Below are 27211 nucleotides of genomic sequence, written 5' to 3' on the forward strand. Positions count from 1 at the left end.
CATTGCTTAGGAGGATTCTCACCATTCCAGAACCCCATTGACTTCAAAGGGCTTCTGTGAAGGAAGGGGCAGCCCAAACTCATACATAAACGGAAAGACAGGAATGATAAAGTCAAAGCTCCATTGGATCTCACTTTGTGTTAAAGCTATTTAACAAACCTAGCTCATGGTTTTAAATATTAACACGCTTGCTCTTCTGGTGTGGAAATGTATATGGCAGTGTGAATAAATGATTAATTCAAAGTTTTCTGCTTCAATAAGATAGCACCAATTAGACATACCTTTGTGAGTCAGCACTATTATGTAGAATCGGAGTGCAAGTATTTATTGCTCTTTATTGCCTTGCATGTCATTTAAAAAGAGCTACCAAGAAGAGTGCATGTACAGAGATCTTAAAAGCCTGATTCAGGTGAACTGGAGAAATTCTTTATTTTAAAAGGTGGCAGTGGTGACATTCAAAGAAATTTCATTTTGGCAACTTCAAGATGGCAGCAAACTCAACCACAAATACTTCGCACTGTTCTGTAAATGCCACCATTTGCAAAGGCACTTCCTGTGTGTTACCTGATGACAATTTTAACCAAATTTTGAATTTAATTTTAAGTACTGTTCTAACAATCTTGCTGGCATTGGTGATGTTCTCCATGGGCTGCAATGTGGACATAAAAAAGTTTTGGGGACACATAAAAAGGCCCTGGGGCATATGTGTGGGCTTTCTCTGTCAGTTTGGAATTATGCCTTTGACAGGCTTTGTGCTGGCACTCCTCTTTAATGTGCTTCCTGCTCAAGCTGTTGCTGTGCTGATCATGGGATGCTGTCCAGGTGGAACATCTTCCAACATTCTAGCCTATTGGGTAGACGGTGACATGGACCTAAGGTAAGAGCATCATTTCTCTGGAGACTTACTTTTTTTTTAAAGTTACACTTCAACCTCTGTGGAGGAAGAAGGAAGGATGGGTTAGTGGCTAGTTAGCTTAGGGCTTGGGACATCCAGATTTCAATTTTCTGGCTGATTTTCTGTGTGACCCTAAGCAAATCACTTAGCCTTTCTGAATCTTAGTTCCCATTGGTAAAAACTAGGGTAATAATACTTCCCTCCCTGGTCGGGGTGTTGTGAAGATAAATACCTTAGTGACTGTGAAATGCTTTGGGATCTATTGATCTTTACTATTATTATGCATCTCTTCAGTTCTAAGCACAATGGGGCTCCAACCTGGTTGAGGCTTCTAGGAACTATTGCAATATCAATTTCACAGCAATTACCTTTATAAACAGGGGTCAATAATCAGCTGTAGTTCTAATGTCTCATTAAAGAAGTCACCTGTGGAAAATTATTTATCCACCTATGTGTTTTTCACAATGGCTAGACTTGGAAAGATTTTATCCAGACTCCAAATTCATTCATAACAATTCTGTATGCTTCTGGCACATGTGCCAAGTTTTCAAAGAGTGTTTTGTAGGATATAAGCCATAACCTATTTACTGGTTGCAATGAAAAAACTTCTTTGTGAATGCAATGAGCTCAGTGACAGGTCACTTGGCTGCAATGTTAAGATGCTGTAGAGTCAGAAATTGTGTGTGTCGAGCAGCTGGCATGTTTGCGGACATCAAATGCATACTCGAGGTAAACACTGCTCTTGATGCAAATCCCAAGACACTTATTTTTTCCATCATTTCACTCTAACAGCCTATAAAAAAGTGCAATATTTTTTAAAAAGCCTGATTACCTTGTTCTAAAATAAACAGAAAATTCTCTCTACTTCCCACAGAGCAGCATAAATTACAGCATTTGTCCATTTCATCATATGCCAGCCTGAACTAGCAATGGAAAAACTAATAGAAGTAATATGATGGGAAACTAAGGTGCATAGATGAAGAATTTTAATAATTGCACACTTAATAAGACATTTTTCTACATTGAAAACAGAGAATTTCTTTGTGACATACAGGTGTCAATGTAATATTTAAGCAACTGTGCTAATTGCCCACTTTTTGCCTTGGAGAGAAGACCTAGAAATATTACACATTGCCAAGTGCTTTATTTCAGCATAGCACCGATCAGGTAAAACCAAAAAGGAAGGAAATTCAAAGGGGCTGGGGAGGAGGGAAGAGGCTGAAATTCTGTTCTGGTCTCAAACAGCAGAACTGTATATGTAGTGCCAAATCTTGCTCTGACTGCTACTGCAATGTAAATTCAGAAGAACTCCATTGAAGTCACTGGTATTATTCTGGATTGACACTGCTGTAAGTAAGCACAGGACCTGGTCTCTAATTTGAGGGAGGAAACTTCTATGACACTTGCAAAGTTAAAGATAAATGCCTACAAAGGACGCATTCTTCAAGGGGTAGCAGTGTTAGTCTGAATCTGCAAAAGCGGCGAGAAGTCCTGTGACACCTTATAGTCTAACCAAAGTGTTGGAGCATAAGCTTTCGTGGGCAAAGACCCACTTCGTCAGATGCATGCATCTGATGAAGTGGATCTTTGCCCATGAAAGCTTATGCTCCAACACTTCGGTTAGTATATAAGGTGCCACAGGACTCCTCGCCACTTTTGCATTCTTCACGTAGAGATTTTAACCCTGAGACTTCCATGGGCTTTCAATCAGACTCCTCCCCCCCCCCCCCACACACATAAAACCAAAAAAACCATGGCATTGATTCATTCAAATTGTTAGCCCTGGGGCCAGGGGCCATTGACCAAGGCAGTTACAGGTCCTTTGTTGCAAGACATGTCCTCAGCTACCATAAAGGAGGACCATTGAAGTGACTGGTATTATTTTGGATTGACACTGCTGTAAGTAAGCACAAGACCTGGTCTCTAATTTGAGGGAGGAAACTTCTGTGACACTCGCAAGGTTTTTACGCAAGCAGCTTTTTGAGGAAGTGATCTTCTGCAAAAACGTCTTGCGCCAAAGCACGTCCATACCTCAAAAGCGCATCGCAAAAGTGATGTGCTTTTGTGCAAGAGAGCGTCCACACTGCATGGACACTCATGTGCAAGAAAGCTCTGTTTGCCATTAACAGAATGGCCATTAGAGTACCTGTGCATTTTTTCATAGGCTCTTTTTGCACAAGAAATCCCTGCAGAGTGTCCACACATGCCTTTTTGCACAAGAGTTGTAGCACAAAAAGGAATTATTCCTCGTGGGGAGAGGAATAACTCTACCGGAAAAAGCCCTCTGTCCTGTCAATTTACTGTATTTTTTTTTGCACAAAAACGTGTTTGAAGTGTGGACGCTCCGCCAGTTTTTGCGCAAAAACGGCCGCTTTTGCACAAAAACCTTGTAGGGTAGACATAGCCAGAGTGAATTTATGAGTTCCTCAGAAGGTCACCTTCATTATAGGATTATGATTGTTATTTATTTGTATTATAAATCCTAGGAGCCACAGTTATGAACCACGGCCACGTTGTGCTAGGTGATGTACAAACACCAAAAAAAGATGGGCCCCTACTCCAAAAAGCTAACAAAAATAAGGCAAGAGATAATGGAATAGTAAAGACAAAGGTGTACAAAGAAACAATGAGACAATGTGTCTGTCAGCACAATAGAACATAGTCTCACCACACAACATCCGGGGTATACCTACAGTAGGAAATAATTTCATAATAACCTATTTCAAAATAATAACTCCCAAAATAACTATTTCAAAATCATCATTATTCCTTGTGGAAAGCAGGAGTTATTATTTTGAAATAACCAGCCCTTATTTCAAAATAACAAGGTTGGTAGTGTGGATTCTCCACTTGTTATTTTGAAATAAGGGGAGTAAGCCAGGGACCAGCAACTTGTCAAGGGGATTTTTTAGGCATTAGGTAAAAGGAGTTTTAAGGGGGACTTTAATAGGGGATAATGAAGTAGCTTTATGGATGTTAACAGGGAGCATCTACCAAGCATGAGGGATAGGGAAATGACCATAACTGTATGAAACTTTTAGAAGTGGGCAACAGAGACTGTCATCATGGGCCAATCAGAGGCTGGAGTGAATGTGAGATAAGTAAAAGTGAGATAGGATCTTGAAAGTGAAGACAACCATCTTATGTTTGATGTGGATAGATGCAAGTATGCCATGGTCCAAGCTAGAGGCCAGGAAGATTATCTTCGGAGCAGCATTCTAAATGGATATAAACAGGACGAGTTTGCATTTGTCGAGACCAGAGAGAAAAATGTGGCAGTAATGGAAACCTAAGATGATGAAAATCTGGATGGGAGTTTTAGCTGCCTGGATGGATAAGAAAGGAAGGTATCATAGTGACATAAAGAAAAATAAATATTGCAGGGTCTGATATAGTCTGAATGAGAGGACCTAAGGAGACTTCAAAGATGATGCTGAGGTTACAAAACTGAGTGAGAGTCAGGAGAGTCAGTGTTGTCTGCAGTGACTGAGAAAGGTGATGGGTGGAAGACTGGAAGGGAAAGAAGCAGAGCTCTGTTTTAGCCATATTTATCTTGAGATGATGTCTAGAAATCCACAAGCTGTTGTCAGAGACACATGCCACAATAGTAGTTTGGACAACACAAGACAGATCTGAGGTAGAGATGCGAGTTGTCAGAACAAAGATATTAGCTGAATTGTGTTTGTGGATGGGATTACTTAGAGACAATGTACAGAGGGCAAAGAGAAGGAGAACAAGTATGGACCCCTGTGCATTCCCAACAGAGGATTGGAGAGAGGATAAAGAGGATTCTACAAAGAATATGCCAAAGGTACAATTAAAGAGCAAGGAAAATTAGGAGAAGACAGTCACAGAAGCCAAAGGAGGACAAGATTTCAAGAAGAACATGGCTGACTGCATCAAAAGGAGCTGATGCATCAAGGAATGGGGCTGGAATGCTTGTTCTTAGCTTTAGCTAGAAATAGGATTTTAGAGACTTCTGTGAGAATAGTTTCAGCTGAGTGCAAGGGATAGAAGCTAGACTGAAGAGGGTCAAAGAAGAAACTAGAGCAGAGCAATTCCAGCCAATGATCACAAACATTTTCAATTAGCTTAAGGAGGAAAAGAAGAATGAGATGAGGTGGTAGTTTAGGGGTTTTTTTTAAAGACGGGAAAGATTCAAGCATGCTTATATTGTGAGTAGAAAGAACAAGAGAAGAGAGAGATTAGAGAGAAAGGCAAAGCAGGGGATTAGACCCTGCATAAAGGAGGTCAGGAGATTGGATGACATCACTGGCCTCTCGTTCTACCTTACAGAGAAGAGTTGTCTGTGCCAAGAGGAGATTCTATTGTGGGGGGAGTTTGGGAAGCAGGGAAGGGACAGACTTTGATGGCCAGAAAGGAAAATGAACCCATATTATTCCCTATAACAAAGCCCAAGGTCTAAGTCTATTTTTACATGACATCTTTTTACATAAAATCCTCCAATTGGAGCCTCTGGGCAGCCAAGGAGATAAATTAAGGGCCAGTGAAAAGATAGGGCTTCCATGTTGATGGTGCTTGACTCTCATGGATCCCCCAGGTCTGGAAGAAGGCTCCATGGCCTATTCTGTTGGCATAATAAGGGGAGATTCAGATTTCCTTCCTAGAGTTTGCTTCCATGGTGGTTACCTCTGGAGAGGGAATTTAGAGCCAAGCCTTTATCTACAGATCCCATATTCCTGGGATTCTATTTGTTACCCACCAACCTTTCCCCTCTACATCTTCACCCCAAGGGAGGCCTTTTCAAAGAGATGTAACTACCAAATGACTGACTGCCATAAACAGGAAGAACTCCCAAAGCCTTCACATTAAAAAAACAAAGATCCATGAACAAATAAGGAAGCACTAATGCAAAACTTCACTATTCAACCACACTGCTTTTCAATGCACACATCCTTCATTCTTTGGCCTCGATCCTGCAATGTGATGAACCTAAATAGACCCCTGACACCTGAGTGAAGCACCAATAACTTCCTAGGGACTTTGGATCAAGCCCCAAGATTATGAAGTTTTGGTGGCAAAGACTTTGGATTGACCTCTGTCCTGTAAAGAACCAAAGGCACTATATTCTGTAAATTCCTATGAGTATCCCATGGACAGGGTACCGTATATACTCGAGTATAAGCCGACCCGAATATAAGCTGAGGCACCTAATTTTACCACAAAGAACTGGGAAAAAATATTGACTCGAGTATAAGCCTAGGGTAGGAAATGAGGCAGCTACTGGTAAATGTAAAAAATGAAGATAGATACCAATAAAATTACATGAATATTTATTTCAAAGAAAAACAATAACCTAGCTCTGTAAGTGGAAAAGGGGGTCAACAAAAACAATATGGTATCAAAAATACCGTAACTTTAAAAGTACAACAACCTTAGCTCAATCAGCAACCAAGCTAACACACAAGAGCTAAAATCCTTCAAAACTGGAGTTCTCCTCATCATCATCTGTATGTCCAAACAGAGCTTCAGCTGGTGTGAGGTTATCAGCATAGACATTGTCATCATCACTGAGTGTGGCCATTACACAGATATTGTAGCTAGAACACAGGCATTGTAACCAGAACACAGGCATTGTAGCCAGAACACAGGTATGATTTAGCAAGAACACAGGCATAGATGTACTGTATGAATAATATTTTAGCTTTTTTTTAAAATGTTGCCTTGACATACATTTTAAGCAGCCACAACCCATAGCTCTTTTCCTCAGGTGTCCCGGCTTCCTAGCTGTTTTCGTGTTTTTAGCTGAGGGAAACTTGCAGATGGCAACTCCCTCTCCACATATACCATTCCCCCGACACAGAGGATAAAATATTTCCACAATCCCTGGGCAGATCCTGCTCTCCATAAGGATTTTATCCTTTCCATTCAGGCCCCTTACCTTATCTCTTCTCTTCAGCCTGCGCCGAGCCGCGCTTCTGCCTCCGGACCCGCCCCCTGCCCACAGCACAGTGACAAGCCAATCACTGGCAGTCACTGTACAGCCAACAAGCCTATGTATGTGCGCTGTTCATCGCACATACATAGAGCTTTCAGACCTCAGAAATTGACACGAGATACTTTGATGATGAATTTACAGCGCAGTCCATAACAATAACACCTCCTGACAGATACGACAACCTGGATGCCTTAGAACCTGACCAGCGTACACACTTTCCTCAGTTCTCGAGACGCTGACTCGAGTATAAGCCGAGGGGGGCATTTTTCAGCACAAAAAATGTGCTGAAAAACTCGGCTTATACTCGAGTATATACGGTATTTTTAAACTTGTTTACCAGAAGCTGTATTGTCATAGTCTACTAAATAACAGGATAGTGTCCATTTTAATAATTAAAGATGGTACACCATTAGCAACTGAAGTGTGTCGCTCAGCTTTCACTGATTTTATGAAAGACCTTTCTGTTTTGTTTTCATATTTTCAGTATTTAAAGAAATGAAATTATAAAACAATGCCTCACATTCATATTAACCAGAAATAAATGATGCTTTAGAGGTGAGCTTATCCTTTGGGGTAACTTTTTTTTCTTTCATTTCTCTTGTTGCACCTGGATACTGAAGGGGTCAAGGGACAGGATCTGACGTATCATGTGGTATTACATGGTATAGCACAGGATACCTCACCAGGGCAGGCAGCATGGTGCCATGGTGATGACACTGAAGCTGATCTTAAAGAGTCTTGGGTTCTATTTCCATTTCTATAGCCTGCAGTTGGACCTTGGAGGTGGGGGAAATCACTTCGCTTCTCCGACTCCTTTCTGTAAAACTGGATGAATAAAACCTCCTTTATAAAGTGATTTGGGAGCTACTGCTGAATAGCTGTATATTATTACTAATGGCAAACAAGCTGCAATACCATCCGTAAGGAGCTAAATCAAGCTTCCCCAGATAAAAATAATTGGACATATGTTTTAAGATAAACAAAAGGAAAAAAAACAGGTTAGAAGCTTATAAAGAGCCAATTCCAGCACAGTACTCCAGCTAGATTCTGCAGTAACTTATATCGTGAGTAGTCTTATTGGTTTAAAGAATCTAAAGGTGGCGGAATCTGGACCAAAGATGGGGCTACATAAAGCTTATTGGGTCTCTCTGCTCCCATCACCTGCACATGTTTAATGCAGAATGAATCCCCATCAGATAATCTCCCAGGGTACGTCTACACTACAGCGCTAGTTCGAACTAACTTAGTTCGAATTAGTTAATTCGAACTAAGCTAGTTCGAACTAGCGCATCTAGAACTAAAAACTAGTTCGAACTAGCGTTTTGCTAGTTCGAACTAGCGCGTCCACACTGATTGGACGCAGGGGGGCATTTAAGGGCAGCTGAAACCGGTTCTGGCAGGGCATCAGGTCAGCAGTTGCTTTGTGTGGCTGCTGTCTGAGGCTATCTGAGGCTCGTGCTTAAAGGGACCCCCCCTGGACAGCCGGTTCTCAGCTTTTCCTGCTTGCTTGCCAACCTCGCCGAGGGACAGCAAAGCGTCGGTCTCTGTGCCCGTCTGTGTCGGTGCTTCCCTTCGGGGGGGCCGCCGCAGGTGGCAACATGGAGCCACGGCTCGCCCTGCACCTTCTGGTGCACGTTCTGGACTTGCTGCTGCAAGCCTGCCAGCAATGGCTCGAGGCTGCCTGGCACCACCTGGGGAACGTCAGCCCCCTGCCTCTCCGCCTGGCCGCCCTGGGGGCCGTGGAGGAGCCGCGGCGGCGCCCTGGCACCGGCGTGCCCCGCCGCATCTGGCGTCTGGACACCAGCAGCGACTGGTGGGACCGCATCGTCCTGGAGCGCTGGGACGACCGACAGTGGACCCAGAACTTTAGGATGAGGAGGGACACCTTCCTGGAGCTCTGCGAGTGGCTCGCCCCTGCCCTGCAAAGAAGGGACACTCGCATGAGGCCCGCCATCCCCCTCCAGAAGCGGGTGGCCATCGCCCTCTGGAAGCTCTCCACGCCGGACAGCTACCGATCCGTCGGGAACCAGTTCGGCGTGGGGAGATCCACTGTCGGAGCAGTGCTCATGCAGGTACGGCGCTCGTCGGCCACCGAGCCGGGGGGCAGGGGGGCTGCGAGGAGGGGATGGGCCGCCCCAGGGACAAAGGGGGGGGCGGGAGGAGGCGAAAGCGCCCCGCACCGGAGGGGTCGGGCTGTCCCGGCCGTACTACACGCCGCCAGGGGGGTTGCTTCCGGGAGTGGGGCGCGGGGCACTGCCAGGGCACGCACGCTCCCAGCCACCCGGGCGCCCCACTGATTGACGCTTTGCTGTGTCTCTCTCCGCAGGTGGTCAAGGCCATCAACCGGGTGCTGCTCCGCAGGGTGGTCCGCCTCGCCGACCCGGATGCCGTCATCCGGGGATTCGGCGCCCTCGGCTTCCCCAACTGCGGGGGGGCCATCGACGGGACGCACATCCCCATCCGTGCCCCGGAACACCAGGCGTCCCGGTACGTGAACCGCAAGGGGTACTTCTCCGTCATCCTGCAGGCCGTATGTGACCACCGGGGACAGTTGACGGACATAAATGTGGGCTGGTCCGGCAAAGCACACGACGCCCGGGTGTACCGGAACTCCTCCGTGTGCCAGCGGCTGCAGGACGGGACCTTCTTCCCCGACCGCCACATCAGGGTCGGGGACGTGGACATGCCCGTCTGCCTGGTGGGGGATGCCGCCTACCCACTGCAGCCCTGGCTCATGAAGCCCTACACGGGACACCTCAATCCCTCCCGCCAGGCCTTCAATAACAGGCTGAGCAGGGCCCGCATCGTGGTGGAGGGGGCCTTCGGGCGACTGAAAGCCCGCTTTCGATGCCTCCTCACCCGTCTGGACCTGGCCGAGCACAACATCCCTCCCGTGGTGGCGGCATGTTGTGTGCTCCACAATTTGTGTGAGCGGAAGGGGGAGGCTTTCTTGCCAGCCTGGATGGCTGAGGCTGACCGCATGGCTGGACACTACGGTCAGCCCCGCACCGCCGCCGTCCGGGAAGCCCAGCGGGGGGCCATCCGGATCCGGGAAGCCCTGCGGGAGAGCTTCCAGGTGGAGGAGGAGGAGGACTGACCTCTCCCTGCATGCCCCACCGGGGCCTTCTTCCACCCTACCCCCCCCCTTCCCCTTTCCCCTCCCTAGCTACTGTACAATAAAGACACCTGTTTTTCAAACAAAAACGTCTGTTTATTTCAGAGAACTGGGGTGGGGGAGGGAGGAATGAAGGTGGGAGAAGGGAGGGGGAAACCTGGGACGAGGGAGCTGGGAGGGGAGGGGAGGGAAGGGAGGAAGGGAAAGGAAAGCTCAGGGGTGGGAGTCTGGGTGCCTCTCCCGTCTCGCCACACTGCGGGTCCGGGGGCGTCGGTGGGGAATGGTTGTGGAGGGGGGGGCAGAGAGGACAGGGGGTGTGGAGGAAGCAGGAGCGGAAGCAGGAGGAGCAGGAGGAGCAGGAGGAGCAAGAGGGGGAGCAGGAGGAGCAAGAGGGGGAGCAAGAGGGGGAGCAGGAGGAGCAAGAGGGGGAGCAAGAGGGGGAGCAGGAGGAGCAAGAGGGGGAGCAAGAGGGGGAGCAGGGGGAGCAAGAGGGGGAGCAGGGGGAGGAGGAAATGGAAAGCGGTCTAGCAGGCTCTGGAGGTGGCCTCGCAGGGCACGGCCCTGCTCCTCCAGGGCCTCCAGACTCCTCTGGCGCAGCCTGAGGTCCTCCTGGACCCAGTGGTCCTGGAGACGGAGCTGTCGGTCCAGGAACCGGAGATGCCGCCTCTGGTAGTCCTCCTGGTTCCTGGCTGTCCTGCTTGCCCGGGCGCGGGCGGCTGCTGCAGGCGGTGTGGTGCGCCCTGCAGTCCCCGGTGCTGCAGCTGTGGTGCAAGAAGACCAGCGGTCAATTACCCCAGGGGCCCAGGTGTGTGAAACCCAGCTCCCCTCTGCAAGGCCAGGGCCCCTGCAGGATCCCCAGCTGCTGCTCCGTGGTGGGCAAGGCCCAGGCGCACGGTCCCGGGGCTCCCTCTCGCCCCAGCCCCCCGTACACATAAGGGGAACACGAGGGTACTCACAGGTGGACGCCTCCCCGGCCTCTGATGATGCAGGCGAGCGGCTCTGTGGGGTGCCTCGGGGGTCCCGGGTCCTGGGAAGGCTGGCAGCAGGCTCCTGGCTCTCAGAGCCCTCTTGCTCCTCCTCGGTGTCCAGGAGCGGTCCCTCTGCCCCGGGGTCAATCACGTCCCGGGGGGCAGGGACGGCATGAGGCCCCAGGATGCGGTCCAGGGCATGGAAGTGGGGGCAGGCCTCCGGGTCAGCCCCTGGCAGGCAGGCCCGGGAGTAGGACTGCCGCAAGTCTTTAATCTTGCAGCGCACCTGCTCCCGGCTGCGCTGGTGGCCCCTGGCGGCCAGGCTGGCAGCCATGCGTCCATAGACGGCCGCGTTCCGGTGGCTAGTGCGGAGATCGTGGACATTTGAGGCTTCCCCCCAAACCTCGATGAGGTCCACGATCTCCGCACTTGACCAGGCGGGCGCCCGCCTTGTGCGCCCCCGGGCAGGCTCCCGGGAGCCGCCAGGCTGGTCGTGGGGAGCAGTGGAGGGCTGGGAGCCCTCGGATGGCTGGCTCATGGTGTGGCAGGTGCAGGCTGTGCAGGCACGGGTGCTGGCAGCCTTGCAACTGGCACAAAGTGAGTAGCCAGCCCGTGGCCCTTTAAGGGCTCCGGGGCCGGGAGGGGGGCAATAGAGTTTCCCTGGTGTTGGCCAGAGTGGCCACCAGGGAAACCTGGGAAGCCTTAGCCTCCCACTAGTTCGAACTAAAGGGCTACACAGCCCTTAGTTCGAACTAGCTAGTTCGAACTAGGCGTTAGTCCTCGTAAAATGAGGTTTACCTAGTTCGAACTAAGCGCTCCGTTAGTTCGAATTAAGTTCGAACTAACGGAGCGCTAGTGTAGCGCATAGGAAAGTTAGTTCGAACTAACGTCCGTTAGTTCGAACTAACTTTCTAGTGTAGACATACCCCAAGTCAGTTAACCATATCCCTTACCTCAGTCTACATCAGCATGAAATCGAGGGGTCTAGTTTCGACCTTATGTACAAATACTTGCACTAGCTTAAAGAGAGCCAGTGCAAAGATAAATAGCAGTATAGCTGTGGTAACATGGGCAGCAGCATTACAACTTCGCTATGTCACATATGTACCCGCAGGGTTCAGGCATGTTTGTACTCAGCATAACTAAGCCATGTCACCCATGGTACTACTTCAGCTATCTCAACAAGAGCTAGCACAAGTGTGCATACACAAGCTGGGAATCATACCCCCATCTCATCGTAAGGGTTTAACCCTAAAATCCTACATTAACTTGAAATAGTTGACTTTTTTCCAGTATAACCTGGAACTTCAACATTAATTTTTTGGTGGATTAAATCTGTAGGATAAATTGATTGCAGACAGTAGCGTTTCTTTCACCATTTTTCATAAGTCATTAAATTATAAGAAGAGAATAGGAGACTTCTTGGAGAACAGGTGGTGAACAGTAACCTTTGCCAATGTCCTTGCAGTATCAGTATGACAACATGTTCAACACTGCTTGCACTGGGGATGATGCCGCTTTGTCTCTTTGTGTATACCAAAATGTGGACAGAAACTGAATCCATCATAATTCCTTATGACAGTATAGGTGAGTCGAATCAATGTTTTCTCTCTCTCTCTCTCTCTCTCTCTCTCTCTCGCTCTCTCTCTCTCATTTCTTTCTCCTTTGGGTAGTAGTTATCTTTGTACAAGCAACCTGTAGTTCCTTCTGACAGAGACTAGGTTACTCTGCACCTCCCAGCATGGAGTCCACAGCCATTATAAAAACAGGACAGATAATTTACTATTGGGTAACAAATCTCTGCATTCTTTGTGGAAATGTTGTAAGGCTAGAGGGAAAACAAAGAGATAGAGATTTTTCCCTACCTTTGGTTAAATATCTGTGCCATTTTTATAATGGCCATAGGGCACCAACCTGCAAAGTGCTGAGTGCTCTGGCCTTGATCAAGCAATACACGTAAGCACATGCACAGATGTAAATTGCCAACCTGAAACCCAAGGTAGTCAACGAGGGGCACCATAAGCAGTGAAACTTAATTTGACTCAGCAGAGGAAATTTCACAGGGCCAGATTAAAAAAGAATGACAGCTGAATGCTTGAGGTCAATAGGGCTACACTCACATTTAGAATTCAGCCCTTAACACCCACTGGTTTATGTTTGAGAAGCTGTTCCTCACACATCCAGGAGCGGCCCGAGGCCGGCTGTGACAGCTGGTGCCCCAGGTGGAAGGCACGGTCAGCACCCCCGCCTGCACGGCCGTCAATGGCCATGATGTAATCACAGGGCACTCCAGAGTCCCGTGACATCATCATCAGGCGCCCGGGCCAGCAACGCCCTAGGCAACTGCCTAGTTTGCGTAGGCTCACGGGCCGCCCCTGTACACACCAGCGTAGTCACGTTCGTATATTTAAATGTCAGTTCCAAAGAAGAGTCATGTAAACCATTTCCATCCTTAATATCAGTGCTGGGGAAAATGCCCACAACATAAGTTCTAACATGGTTGCTGCTATGGCACAGTAGAAACACCTGCAGGCAAAATACATGTTTACTTCTACAGTAAGTAAACAGTACACCACACTTATATTGCTAAAGTAGACCTCCAATAATCTGGCACCTTTGGGATCTAGCTGGTGCCAGATTATCGGATATGCCTGAGTATCGGGAGGTCCCAGTACAGCTGCATGGCCTAACAGCTGGCCGGGACCCAATCTCCCTCCCTCTCCTCTCTCCTTTCCCCTTAGCTGAAGCAAAACACTCCTCTCCATGCTCTAACCTGATCCCCCCCCAACCTTATGTTCGGTCTGGGTACAGCCAGCATGTGCGCTGAGCGGCTGGCTTTTTAATCAGCTGGATAGGAGCGCTTGACATTTTGATGCTGGAGTATCGGGAGTGCCAGACAATTGGGTGCCAGACTATTGGTGTTTTATTGTATATGTCTTTTTTATCTTCTGCCTGAGTATCTATTTAATCACAATTACCTCAGAAGATTTCCAAAGATAGTATAATTCATACTCTTACACTTTACATTACTATGCATGTGTGGACACACGTGAGTATAAACTGACAAAGACCTCCTATTTAAACATCTCATCATTCAATATGTTTTCTATTAAATGTTATTTGTTCTTATTTTCAGGTATTTCATTGGTAGCCCTCGTAATTCCTGTTTCATTTGGAATATATGTTAATCACAGATGGCCCAAGAAAGCTAAATTTATACTTAAGGTAAGTTAAGAACATAAGAACATAAGAACGACCATACTGGGTCAGACCAAAGGTCCATCTAGCACAGTATCCTGTCTGCTGACAGTGGCCAATACCAGATGCCCAGAGGGATGAATTACAACAGGTAATTCTCATGTGATCCCTTCTCTGTTACCCATTTCCAGACAGAGACTAGGGACACCATTCCTACCCATCCTGGCTAATAGCCATTAATGGACCTAACCCTCTATGAATCTACCTTGCTCTTTTTTGAACCCTGTTAAAGTCCTAAATGATATGAAGCCTTCACATACTGATTTGAACCATTATTCCTTATGGGCCAGGTTATGGTTTCAATATCTTTCTAATAGAAGATCAATAACTAGCTCCATGATAGCAGCATGGTTCCCCATCTAACAAAAAGTTGCTCCATCCTGTACAAATAGTTGTGTGATTTCACATGTGATTTGTTGTTAATTTAAATGGATGATGGACTCTATCCTACAAGGTTCTCATTGCTTCTGAAAGATTCTGAGTTCTTTCAGCTTGCACTGATTATCATTAAGTACTATACATAATCTCTTATTAAAATAATCCTTTCTAGTCTTTAGTTATTCCCTTTAATATTTGTCATCCTTTCAGTGATATCATGTAATGTTTCTCTGTATGTCAAATTCATTTTCTTAACATATTCATATACTGTGTTGTATTTCAAAATTGATTCATAGCTTACTTATAAATTTGGACATAGTACATTTTGGGGCCAAAATAATCGAGAAGTTTAAACTTTCGGAAATATTTAAATTTTACACAAACAAAGAGAAGGTGTATACTAAATAGTATATATGCACAGTTTGCTTTGTGTAGGCCAATGATGGGTCAAGTAAAGGGCAAGGGCAAGCGCAAGATGAAGGAGGCATAACTGACAAGGTTAGGTTCAAATAGGGTGAAAAGGACTCAACTAGAATTTACTAAAATGCATTTATTAGAATGAAATCAAACTAGATTTGCATGACCAGACACTTTTCTCTTCCCTAGAATAATCTGGTTGCTATCTCAACCCAAACCAAAACAAGAATAATCACATGAAGTCACATTGTTCGTAGGCCTCGGCCAAAGTCCATTGAAATAAATATTTCCATTGAATTCAATAATAGCTGGGGCAGTCCCATAGTCTTAATAGTTGAATAATTAACCAGAGTCCAGAGTCAATCTGATAGAGGGTCAGACATCTGGGCTAGATGTTCTCCTCAGGAAGAGGTTTACCTTTTCTCTCTGCTAAATGGAGGAAGGGATTGCCACACAACCTATCACAAGGGCCCAAATTAAGTGTTCATCTCTAAAAAAATAAGTAAAGAAAAAATGTTGTAAATACAAAACAGAAAATCAACAGAAAATTGTTCCTTTGGAGACTTGTTACAGTAAGAATTTAAAATTGTGTTAAAATGTTGACCCAAAGCATTTCTTAGTATCCCTGTACATTGTTGACTGCAGATCTCATAGTTATATGTTCCCATTACTTGTTTCAGCATATCTTGTGGTAATGGGGTTCACAAAGCCTATTAAGAGCATAGTCAGAAAGGAGAGCAGAGTCTTCCTCACTTATAGGAAACCAAGATTCCATATGCAGCACAGCTGCCAGATATACTCATCATCGAAGCTTGCATCCACAGCTGGGAAAACAAGCATAGCTATAAGGGAGCAGACAAGAGAGAGACAGGGAAAGAAGCAGAAAGGCCTAGGATGGTAAAGGGATAACTGTCCCATCCAAGAGCAATTCTACATTCTGGCACTACACAGCTGTGCCACTGTAGTGCAGCTGATGAAGATGTGCCATGCCAATGGGAGAGCATAATTACTCCACTTCTGCAGGAGATCAAAACTATGTCCTCAGGAGTCAGTCTCCTGCTGACATAATGAGGTGTCGATTGCACATAAATCAAAGTAACTTACGTCACTCCAGGAGGGTGTCTTTTTTCACAACCCTGAGCGATGCAAGTTACATTAATGTATGTGGTAGTGTAGACTGGCAGTAAGAAATTGACAGGGAAACAAAGGAAGACTGCAAGCCCTGGAGTTTAAGGGCTGCTACCTTCATGCCAGTTAAACTGATGAATCCGGCTACTTTTACATGAATAGAGGCAGACCAGTTAGAAGAAAGCTGGGACCTCCAGAGAGTCTAGTCCCAGAACAATGGATACTTGGCTTTTTGAAGTACTTGTCTTTCACCCTATCTAATACAGCTTTTATGAACCTTTAATGTAAACCCTAAATTTTACATTTTTGAAAAGATACTTTGATGTGATAAGAAATAAATGTTTGTGCATGATTAAATCGTGGCTGATCTTGATTTAACTGAGGTTTCTTTTTTAAAACCCCTGTTTTATCCCTTCAGGCTGGTTCCATTACTGGTCTAGCTCTTATAGTGATCATAGCAGTGGTTGGAGGAATATTGTACAACGGATCCTGGATTATCACCCCTCAACTGTGGATCATTGGAACCATATTTCCAGCTGCTGGCTACTCTCTAGGTTTTCTTCTGGCTCGCATAGCTGGTCAGCCTTGGCACAGGTAGAGACTGTTTTGTAACACTCTATGTAATCTTATTCCAGCCATACAAGAAAATTGGCCTATTTCTATTTGATGACTAACCAGTGATTGGCTTTTAAGAATAGTTATTTTACAGCATCACAGCCCTCACCTTTGAGTGTACATCAAAGTGAAACTTTGTTCTGAACACTTTTAGTTATAGTTTCTGGCTAGTCTCTGGGTCCAGAAAGTCTTCCTCAGAGTGGTTGGGAATACAGCAGAGTTCCCTAGGAAATGCCCAATATCTGTACACCTGATATTTTAGTGAACTGTTTCTTCCCCCATTTGCAGCTTCCTTTCTCCTTTACAATAGAGGTCATAGCACTGTGACTAACCTTCAGCTGAAAGAGCTCTGATGCATCCAAAGATTGATAATCACGAATCACCACTGCATATCAAACCCCTACACACATGCATGTACATTCTTACATTGCCTTCAAACAGCTCCTCTGTCAGCAAAGAGAATGGCCCTGAGATTCTAAATTATCTCTCCTGTTTCACAGGACAGAGCACTATTACAGGGTCCAGTGATAACCAAAATAGAATAATAGAAGTGTAGAACTGGAAGGGACTTTGAGAGGTCCTCTAGTCCTGTGCCCCTGCATTCAGGCAAAACTAAGTATATCTAGACTTTTTCTGGTGGGTGTTTGGAGGTTTTAAAGATCAGGTTGGTCAATAACAGAGATTGCATAACCTCCCTGGGAAGCCTAGTCCAGAGTTTAATTATCCTTGTAGATATACAGTTTCCTAATACATAATCTAAATCTCCTTTGCTGCAAATTAAGCCCATTACTCATTGTTCTACCTTCTGGGGACATGGAGAACAATTGATCACTACCCTCCTTGAAAAAGTCCTTAGCATGTTTGAAGCCTGGGGGAAGGACTGATAACAGACTAAACATGACCAGGTTTTTTTTTTAAAACCTTTTCTCACAGCTTCCGGTTTTCTAAATCATTTTTGGTTTTTGTAGCTCTCCTCTTGACTGTCTCCAGTTTGTCCACATCTTTCCTAAACTGCAATTGAGAAATGGACACAATATTCTAGCTGAGGCCACACCAGTGCTGAGTAGAGTGGGACAATTATCTCTAGCCTTTTTCACATTGTTGACCCAGACTCAATTTGTGGACTGCTCTACTCATAAATACACAGGTCCACATCCTTTTCAACAGTGCTACCACACAGCCTGTTAATCCCAATTTTGTAGTTGTGCACTTGACTTTTTCAAAGCATGATGATTCACAGTTTTCTTAACCTAATTTCATCTTGTGGATGTCAGACCATTTATCTAGTTTTGTTGAGATAATTTTTAGTTCTAGCAACTTCTCCCAGCCTGGTGTCATCTACAAATTTTATAAGCACACTCTACTCCATTATCCAGGTCAATTATTGAAAATATTGACTAGTACTGGACCCAGGACTGACCCCAATTGTTCCCTACTATATAAATTCTCTAAATTTGATTGCAAATCATAACTATCCCTTTAATCTGGTCAACCATATAGTATTTCATTCACCTTGTTATAATTTCTTCCAAGCCACATTTCCATAAATTCCTTATGGGAATGCTAGGAGGGACTGCATCCAAAAGCCTCACTAAAAATCAAGATATTATTTCTACAGTTTCCCCTCCACCCACTAAGTTAGTAACCTTGTCAAAGAAGAAAATTAGGTTGGTTTGGCATGATTTGTTCTTGAAAACTCCACATTGGCTATTTCTTGTAACCCTGTTATCCTCTAGCCCAGCTGTGGGCAATAACCAGCCTGCAGGCCAAACGCAGTTCACCAGAGTTAGCCCCTAGTGAGCCGCCACCATTTTATTTATCTGCACCTCTACAGGTAAATAAATCACTCACTAGGATCATGATTTATTTACCTGTAAAGGATGGATGTTCCTGGCCAAAGGGGAGGTACAAAAAGTGGTGTCTTAGACCATGATGTTTCCTGCAGCTCCCATTGGCCAGGAACAGTGATGCACAGCCAGCAGAAGCTGCAACCATCTGTACCTGCAGAGGCCCAGATAAATAAAGCAACCACAACCTGTCAGAGACTAAAATTGGCGATCCACCTCTGGCTTATTACTCACCCCTGCTGTAGGAACTTACACGCTGATTGTTAAATAATTTCTTTAGTATCTTTTCAGGTATCAAACTTAGACTGTCTATAATTACCTGCATCCTCTTTGTTCCTCTTTTTAAAGATAGGTTCCTCCTTCTCCATACCTCTGAGAACTCATGGAAGACATGTGATGTCCCCAAGATTATTATTAATGGTTTTGAAATTGCCTCAGCTAGTTCCTTAGATACCCTGAGATGAATTTAATCGGACCCCACTGACTTGAATACATTTAACTTATTTAGTGATAGAAATGTAGCCGTGTTAGTCTGGTGTATCTGAATCAAAAAACAGGACTATGTAGCACTTTAAAGACTAACAAGATGGTTTATTAGGTGGTTTATTAATATCATTGATATTAGCTCTAATATCATTAGCTCACAGACATTTACCTTCCCCCCCCCCCATCCCTCTTCTGTTCTGAAATTTGATTTCTCCTTTTCATATGTGTTCATTTTTTTTAATTGTATCCTTTGGTATATATGGTTGACAATTTTCTTCCACTATTTGATCTGAGGAAGTGGGTCTGGCCCACGAAAGCTCATCACCTAATAAACCATCCTGTTAGTCTTTAAAGTGCTACATAGTCCTGTTTTTTTATTTAACTTATTTATGTATTCTTTAACCTGTTCTTTCCCTATTTTGGCTTTCCTTCTTTGCCTCTTGATGTAAATATTAATTTTTTGTGCATCTGCCCAGAATTAGCCTTTTTAGCAAAGAGAAAACAACTTAGGTATTAAACACCTTACTCTTCTTGATATTATTAATGTTTTCCCCTGCTAAGTACAGGATTTAAGCTTTCCTTCATCTTTTTCTGGCTCCTCTTCTTCTTGTCTTTTATGTCCCTTGCTAGGTATAACTCATTCTGTGCCTTAGCTTCTCTAATTGTTTCTACATGCTCGTGCTATTCTTTTGTATGCATCCTTAGATATTTATCTGTGTTTCCACTTTTTGTAGGTTATAACTTTGCTGGACAGTATATCAATTCTCATCACACTTGTGGCTTTGTCATATACTGTTCCACTACTCTGCTAAGCCATTTGCAAACAAGTTTAATATGTTATAAATTGTGGGTCACAAATAACATTATCCAAAGTCCATGAACTCCATAGACAGCTGTGCACTGACTTTGAGAGGCATACAATCATACCATGAATTCACTGAACAATTTTCCAAGAGTAGTTAATGAGATATAATCAGTTGAAAGAAGCTAAGAAAATCCTGCATTTCTACAAAGGTCTGTGAAATGAGTCCTTTTCAATGCATACATTTCATTGAGTTGTGGGACTAGATTATGTGAACAAGATGGTTCGTTTCTTCCCTGACATCTAAAACATATGTGATTGTATGTCTCTTTCATTCATTTGTATTCTGTCAAAGTACATTGGCACAATGAGATACTATAGGATTTTTTTTCTTTTTATCGTTCCCTTTAGATGTCGTACAGTAGCTCTGGAAACAGGTATGCAGAACACTCAACTGTGTACGACTATAGTGCAGCTCTCCTTCACCCCTGAGCAGCTGGCATTGATGTTCACTTTTCCACTCATCTACAGTATTTTCCAGCTAGTATTTGCTGTAATATTTGTAGGAGGTAAGTCACAGATACCTTCTCCTTTACTAATACACTTATCATTAATAATGCTCTTTACATTTATTCCTGGGTGCCCAGTGAAAAAGAGACAATTTCAAATACAAAAATACAATCCAAATAATAAGTCTCCATTGTGCTAGTCACTATACAGAAGATAGCAGACATGGATTTCAGTTCTGTATTCTGTCCGGGCCTTTTATTCCATCACAAATGGAACATCTAGAACTGGCCAGTTGGGAATACCCCCAACTCAAGAGCATCTCCTGGAAGGCATACCAAGGATATAACCAGGGTAGAAAGGAGGTGCTTTAGCACAGAGCAGATGTAACTGGATTCTGAGCAGTTGCAGCAGCCAATACAAGACCAGAGCAGCATAAATTATAGCTGCCCCCTGCTGCTGCTATTTTCTACTTAGAGAACAAAAGATGTTTTGTTCTCACTGAACTGAGACTCAAATGACCTACATTCAGTTTCTGGCTCACCCACAGACTGAGTGTGACCTTGGCACATCACCTCATCTACTCTGTGCCTCATTTTCCCAGATGTGAAATGGGAATAATTCTTCATAGGGATATTGTAAGGATAAAAACCATTAGCGATTGTAGAGGTACACAGACACTGTGGGGATAACAGGCATAAATAGATATGACAGAAGCTAAAGAAAGAGCCTCATCCTTATTCCTACCTTTTTACACCACTTATGTGGGCAAGAGCACCATATAGGGAGCCTAGAAAGTGGAGATAGTGTGACCTTAGGGATAGCAAACTAGCCTGGGAGTCAGACACTCTGGGCTCTACTCCCAGTTTTGGTAGTGGTCTGCTTCTCTCAAGTCACATCACAGCTCTGTGCTCCATTTTCCTTATCTGTAAAATGGTGATAAAGAGACGGCTCTCCCTTTAAAGCAGCTTGAGAGCTAATGATGCAATAAACCAGACAGATGGTGTTGGTATTAGTTTCATTGTAAGTTCCAGTTCTGTCCAGTGGAAGATATCTCCAACCTAGACCTCATGAAAAACAGCCATAAGGCTTCTTCCTCCATAACAGCTCATAACACTGCACTGCAGAGATTCCAGGCCAAGCTGTAGCCTACAAGTCAGCCTAGGTAACCTGTCATAAATTAGCCTGCCAAGCCCCTCCAAATTTTGCCAAGAACCCCTCCAGTTTTGTCCTGGGTGATTGTAAGGACAGAAGGGTGACCATGCCACCTTAGCCATTGCCCCTGTCCACTGCAAGTTCTATTCTACACTCTAAATAGGCACAGAATCTCAAGAGGTACACAAGTGTCACCTGACTACTCTTTCCCTGCTACTTTTTTCCAGGATGGGTTACTGTTGATAGATTTCCATTTAGAAAACTAGGTTAAACATTAAATAGTAGCTGGCTCTACCTTTTGTTAAATATTAGGAAAGTAAAAGCCCAGCAGCAAAATCTTATTACAGTAGCTTATTATAATATCTGCCTTTATTGTAACATACATATTGATTCCTAGTCTACTACATGCACAAAAGATACTGTGGCCCAACAAAGTCAGACTTCATAGAACCAGCAGGTGAAACTGAATTGAAGCCAGAAGCATATGGCCAGATGAATGGAGGATTTACATCAAATGAAAACAATACAAGAAACACATATGACACTATCGTCTCCTGACATCGTGCAAAAGAGTTTTGCAATGACTGACTGGTGAAAGGTTTCTTTGTGGTTTTCTGTTTTAATATTTGAATGAAGCTTGTCTCGCCGGGATAAAAATCTAGGTTTCACACTAATTTGCTTTAATATGCAATGGCCCATAATTGTTCATTTGAGCAAGGGAGAACAGAGTAAACCTAGAGGAAATCTGAGCAAGATTTCAGACACAAGCTTCCCTCCCCCCAGTTTATGCAAAAAAAAGAACAATCCAAAGTGCAAATAATTACACGATATTTCACTTAGGTCAGCATGAGCAGCCAAAACATTGTATTGAAATAATTACGTGCCATTATCAAGGTATGCAGTTTGTTATTTTTAACCTGACAGATTTTCTATTGATCACAAAAGGCAGATCAGATCAGAGCCCTCAAATTCCCAGTGCTCCTTCACTGATGCAGGGCTTAAAATGGGTTTATTTGTCATGGTCTTGGCAGAAGGTGACAGAAACCACACAATTTTAAGCCATTGCTTACAAGAAGAGACAGTAACAAAGGGATTAATTCATACTAACACTGTTATTTGAATACATAAAAATGCCTTGAGCCCCAAATTTTGGGCCTACAATAATTAAGAGTTAAAATTCTCCCATCTCAGTGTAGGTCAAATAGATATGTTGATGAAATCCGGAACTGAAAGATTTATATAATCTAAACTATGGATAGTAATTGTAAATAAAAATGCACCTATTTATTCCTGAAAATTGGAGGCTACTGTTTGAAAATCTGCCCCAAATGTATGGGTGATCTGAGGTTGCTTACAAGCACAGTAATTCTTTAAACCCCAAACATATTTAGTAGCCCTAATTCTGCATCCCTTACACAGGGAAAACTTACATCAAAGCTAATGAAAGGGTAGTTGAATAAGAACCTCAACAAGGGGCTAAATACACTGGTCTACAATTTTTTAGAAGTCGTCTGCTTCAGAGATAAAATGTGCTATTTATTATGTATTCTGACGTGCTGAATTCAAATATGACAATTAAAACAACTGATTGGCTACTGTTTCCAAGATATTTAAGTTTTTACATTTTACGTCTATGTATATTGTGTAGATAGTAAAGTTTTAATCATAAATTGTAAACCCAGGTCTTTTCATGTGTTTATGGTTGCTTTACATGATAATATTTCACCTGTCCTGTTTATGTAACACTTTAAAAAATCAGCAAAAGGGTTATATAAATAAAATGTATTATGAAACAAAAGGCAAAAAACTATTATGTACATAGTTTAGTTCTATTCAATGTCTACTCGGCGCTTCTTGGCTTGTCTCTTGTATTCATTAAATGGAGCATCTCTTGTCATTGTCCAGCAATAGTCTGCAAGCATTGATGGGCTCCATTTGCCCTGATAGCGTTTCTCCATTATTGCAATGTCCTGGTGAAATCGCTCGCCGTGCTCGTCGCTCACTGCTCCGCAGTCGGTGGAAAAAAATCTAGATGAGAGTGCAAAAAATGTATCTTTAGTGACATGTTGCAACCAAGGCTTTTGTATGCCTTGAGGAGGTTTTCCACCAACAACCTGTAGTTGTATGCCTTGTTGTTTCCGAGAAAATTTATTGCCACTAACTGGAAGGCTTTCCATGCCGTCTTTTCCTTGCCACGCAGTGCATGGTCAAATGCATCATCTCAAAGAAGTTCATGAATCTGAGGACCAACAAAGATACCTTCCTTTATCTTAGCTTCACTAAACCTTGGAAATTTTCCATGGAGGTACTTGAAAGCTGCTTGTGTTTTGTCCATGGCCTTGACAAAGTTCTTCATCAGATCCACCTTGATGTGTAAGGGTGGTAACAAAATCTTCCTTGATTCAACAAGTGGTGGATGCTGAACACTTTTCCTCCCAGGCTCCAATGACTGTTGGAGTGGCCAATCTATCTTGATGTAGTGGGAATCTCTTGCACGACTATCCCATTCGCAGAGAAAACAGCAGTACTTTGTGTATCCAGTCTGCAGACCAAGCAAGAGAGCAACAACCTTCAAATTGCCACAAAGCTGCCACTGATGTTGGTCATAGTTTATGCACCTCAAAAGTTGTTTCATGTTGTCATAGGTTTCTTTCATATGGACTACATGACCAACTGGAATTGATGGCAAAACATTGCCATTATGCAGCAAAACAGCTTTAAGACTCCTCTTCGATGAATCAATGAACAGTCTCCACTCATCTGGATCATGAACGATGTTGAGAGCTGCCATCACACCATCGATGTTGTTGCAGGCTACAAGATCACCTTCCATGAAGAAGAATGGGACAAGATCCTTTTGACGGTCACGGAACATGGAAACCCTAACATCACCTGCCAGGAGATTCCACTGCTGTAGTCTGGAGCCCAACAGCTCTGTCTTACTCTTGGGTAGTTCCAAATCCCTGACAAGGTCATTCAGTTCACCTTGTGTTATGAGGTGTGGTTCAGAGGAGGAGGATGGGAGAAAATGTGGGTCCTGTGACACTGATGGCTCAGGACCAGAAGTTTCATCCTCTTCCTCTTCCTTGTCTGACTCAAGTGAGAATGATTCTGGTGCATCAGGAACCGGCAGTCCTTCTCCATGGGGTACTGGGCGTATAGCTGATGGAATGTTTGGATAATGCACAGTCCACTTTTTCTTCTATGACACACCTTTCCCAACTGGAGACACCATGCAGAAGTAACAATTGCTGGTATGATCTGTTGGCTCTCTCTAAATCATTGGCACTGCAAAAAGTATAGATTTCCTTTTCCTATTCAACCACTGGCGAAGATTTGTTGCACAAGTGTTGCAGCATATGTGTGGGGCCCACCTCTTGTCCTGAGCTCCAATTTTGCAGCCAAAATAAAGGTGTTAGGCTTTCTTAACCATAGTGGTTATACTACGCTTTTGTGATGCAAAAGTCACTTCACACAAACATAGCAGAAGTTATCTGCACTGTTCACACAAGTACGAGGCATCTCTGCTCACTTTGGCTAAACAGAAATGTGTCCCTTTGCAAAATCAAACACTGACAAATAAGAGAGCACGACACTGTATGTTTTCTAGAGCTGATATAGGGCAATTTGTTCAGCAGAGTGATGTAAGCTTCATTATGATTGCATCATCCATGACTTCTAGGAATAACATGATGCAATTCATATCATGTATGACGCAATACCAGCTTCAGATTGCATCATTCATTGTTTTGCTTAAAAAGCAAGTATTGTCCAAACCCAGTCATAGATTTATTCATAGATCCAGTCAAAGTTGTATTTTAGTCATTTCTGGTTTAAATTGAGATCCCTTCCCTTTATAACTCACTTATCCTCCGCCATTCGCAAGTCAAGGGTCGTATATACTGACCCAATAGCATATCTTGAAAACTAGAACCAATCAACAATTTTAAGCATCATTTTCGTTCTCAGTGACCCAGAATTAGTAAAGTTTGACTACATTTATTTCAGAAGCATTTTGGCTGTAGAGCAGTGATATCAACACCAGTCTCTTTCAGGATTGGGTAAGTCAAGCAAACATTTCTTGGTATTGTGCCCACACTCACACATACCCAAACACTTTATAATTTTCTATCCAAAATATGCATTTTGCAAACACAGTTTAGCTAAAAAATTTAAGCTCCAGCCATACAGTTTTTCACCATTTCAGAAAAATGCTGCATACCAAATAAAGTGAATCATTTTAGTGTCCTAGATGTGGGGGTGAAGGGTCCTAATTAAATCCTTTATCATATAGCAAAGTGCTGAGAAATTGAGTGCTCCTAACATTCTGGGAAGTTCTCAGTGTTTGGCATGAACTGGCTTATATCACCTTCACTTTGATTTAAAAAGACAGGTGCACTGCAGCCAATTGTGGAGCTATCATAAATGTGAAAAGCAACTTAGTAAGCAAAAGCTAAGAATTTAACTCCAATAGCAATGGTAAAGGTCTTTGGACCTGATTCTTTGGGTCAATGAGAGCTCTACTGTTCACTTTACATTGGTTGGAGACTATTTTCATGTTTGTTCCCTGCTTTAAGTATGGAAGGCAAAGTTCAAATTTTGCTCACTTAATATTCCTGTCTGCTATGTTAAAGCTAGAATCACCTCTGAGCTTTTGAAGGGAAAATTTTCTGTACATGCTTTCACTGTATTTGAAAAATATATTAAGTTTCATAGTTTGTCTTGCTTTAATAGGATACAAGCATGTGTTACAGGATACACTCTCTGCTGTGATCACCTACCCCTGGTTACTTTAGGTCCAATCCAGAATCCCCTTCTGTCATCTGACCCTCACCATAGCCCACTTGCTCACTAGGATGTCACACACTTCCTCTTTGCAAGTCAGTTCTCCAGCCAGGTCACCATGTGTAGATCAAAGTATCAAAATCCCACTGGTAAACTGTCCTCATCCACTCCTGGTTAACTTCCAAGCCACAGGTAGATTCTCTGCTACCTTCCCAGCAACGAATAGGAGAAGACAGGCCAATCCACCACTTGCGTAACTATTATCTGCTTGTTCTCACATCCTATTACTATTTCCTTGGACTTTTTTCCTACTTCTTTGCTCTCTCTTCTGCCCACCTTCTGGCTTACCAGCCCAAACTCCCTCCACTCAGGGAATAACTGCAAACTAAATATTTTAACCCCAAACACACCTCCCTTCTTCTACAGAGTGACTGCCGTTTACTTTCTCTGTAGCCAGCTCTGCTCCCAACTTCCTGGTTTTATACAAGCCCTGCCTGTTCCTTCTCAGCTAAACCGAGAAGACTTTTAAGTCTTCAATCAAACTTTCAAGCCTTGGCTATCCCCCACGTGCAGTCTATCCAGTTAATTAAACTAATTTAACCGGCTTTGCTTTCTCTGGGATGGACACCAGAAGCACAAGCACATATGTGTATATATAAAATAAACACTTGTAAATAGTATGAAATGATAAACTGAAATAATGTTTGTATTTTTGGTCATTGGATTTGTTTGAGATGGAAAGAATCCAGTTTGAATCCCAAGAGCTAAGAGTTGGGGGTGGGGTGATACCTTTGCTTACTTGTAAAAATGAATATGTGATTGTGATGTGAAAACAATCAGGGGACAATGAACATGGAACACTATGTTAAGTTTTACAGAGTCACTTTTAAGGAGAG

At 43.8% G+C, this 27211-nt stretch overlaps 1 protein-coding gene across 1 annotated transcript; it reads left to right on the forward strand.

The window, feature by feature from the left end:
• The first annotated feature begins 341 nt into the window (after positions 1-341).
• Positions 342-23128, forward strand: SLC10A2 (solute carrier family 10 member 2). The gene is made up of 6 exons (XM_006131034.5): positions 342-877; positions 12406-12524; positions 14074-14162; positions 16537-16712; positions 20280-20437; positions 21928-23128. Exons 1-6 carry the CDS (start codon positions 486-488, stop codon positions 22086-22088), a joined length of 1095 nt encoding a protein of 364 aa, XP_006131096.3. The 5' UTR covers positions 342-485; the 3' UTR covers positions 22089-23128.
• The last annotated feature ends 4083 nt before the right edge of the window (positions 23129-27211 follow it).

The sequence above is a fragment of the Pelodiscus sinensis genome, chromosome 1 (assembly GCF_052426305.1).
Source record: "Pelodiscus sinensis isolate ZL-2025 chromosome 1, ASM5242630v1, whole genome shotgun sequence".
Taxonomy (NCBI): Eukaryota; Metazoa; Chordata; order Testudines; family Trionychidae; genus Pelodiscus; species Pelodiscus sinensis.

Bases quoted from the DNA above. Each gene is read 5' to 3' on its own strand.
- SLC10A2 (XM_006131034.5), top strand. From the start codon at position 486: ATGGCAGCAAACTCAACCACAAATACTTCGCACTGTTCTGTAAATGCC. The intron at 878-12,405 runs GTAAGAGCATCA...ATGTCCTTGCAG, and splicing joins GACGGTGACATGGACCTAAG to TATCAGTATGACAACATGTT. The intron at 12,525-14,073 runs GTGAGTCGAATC...TCTTATTTTCAG, and splicing joins AATTCCTTATGACAGTATAG to GTATTTCATTGGTAGCCCTC.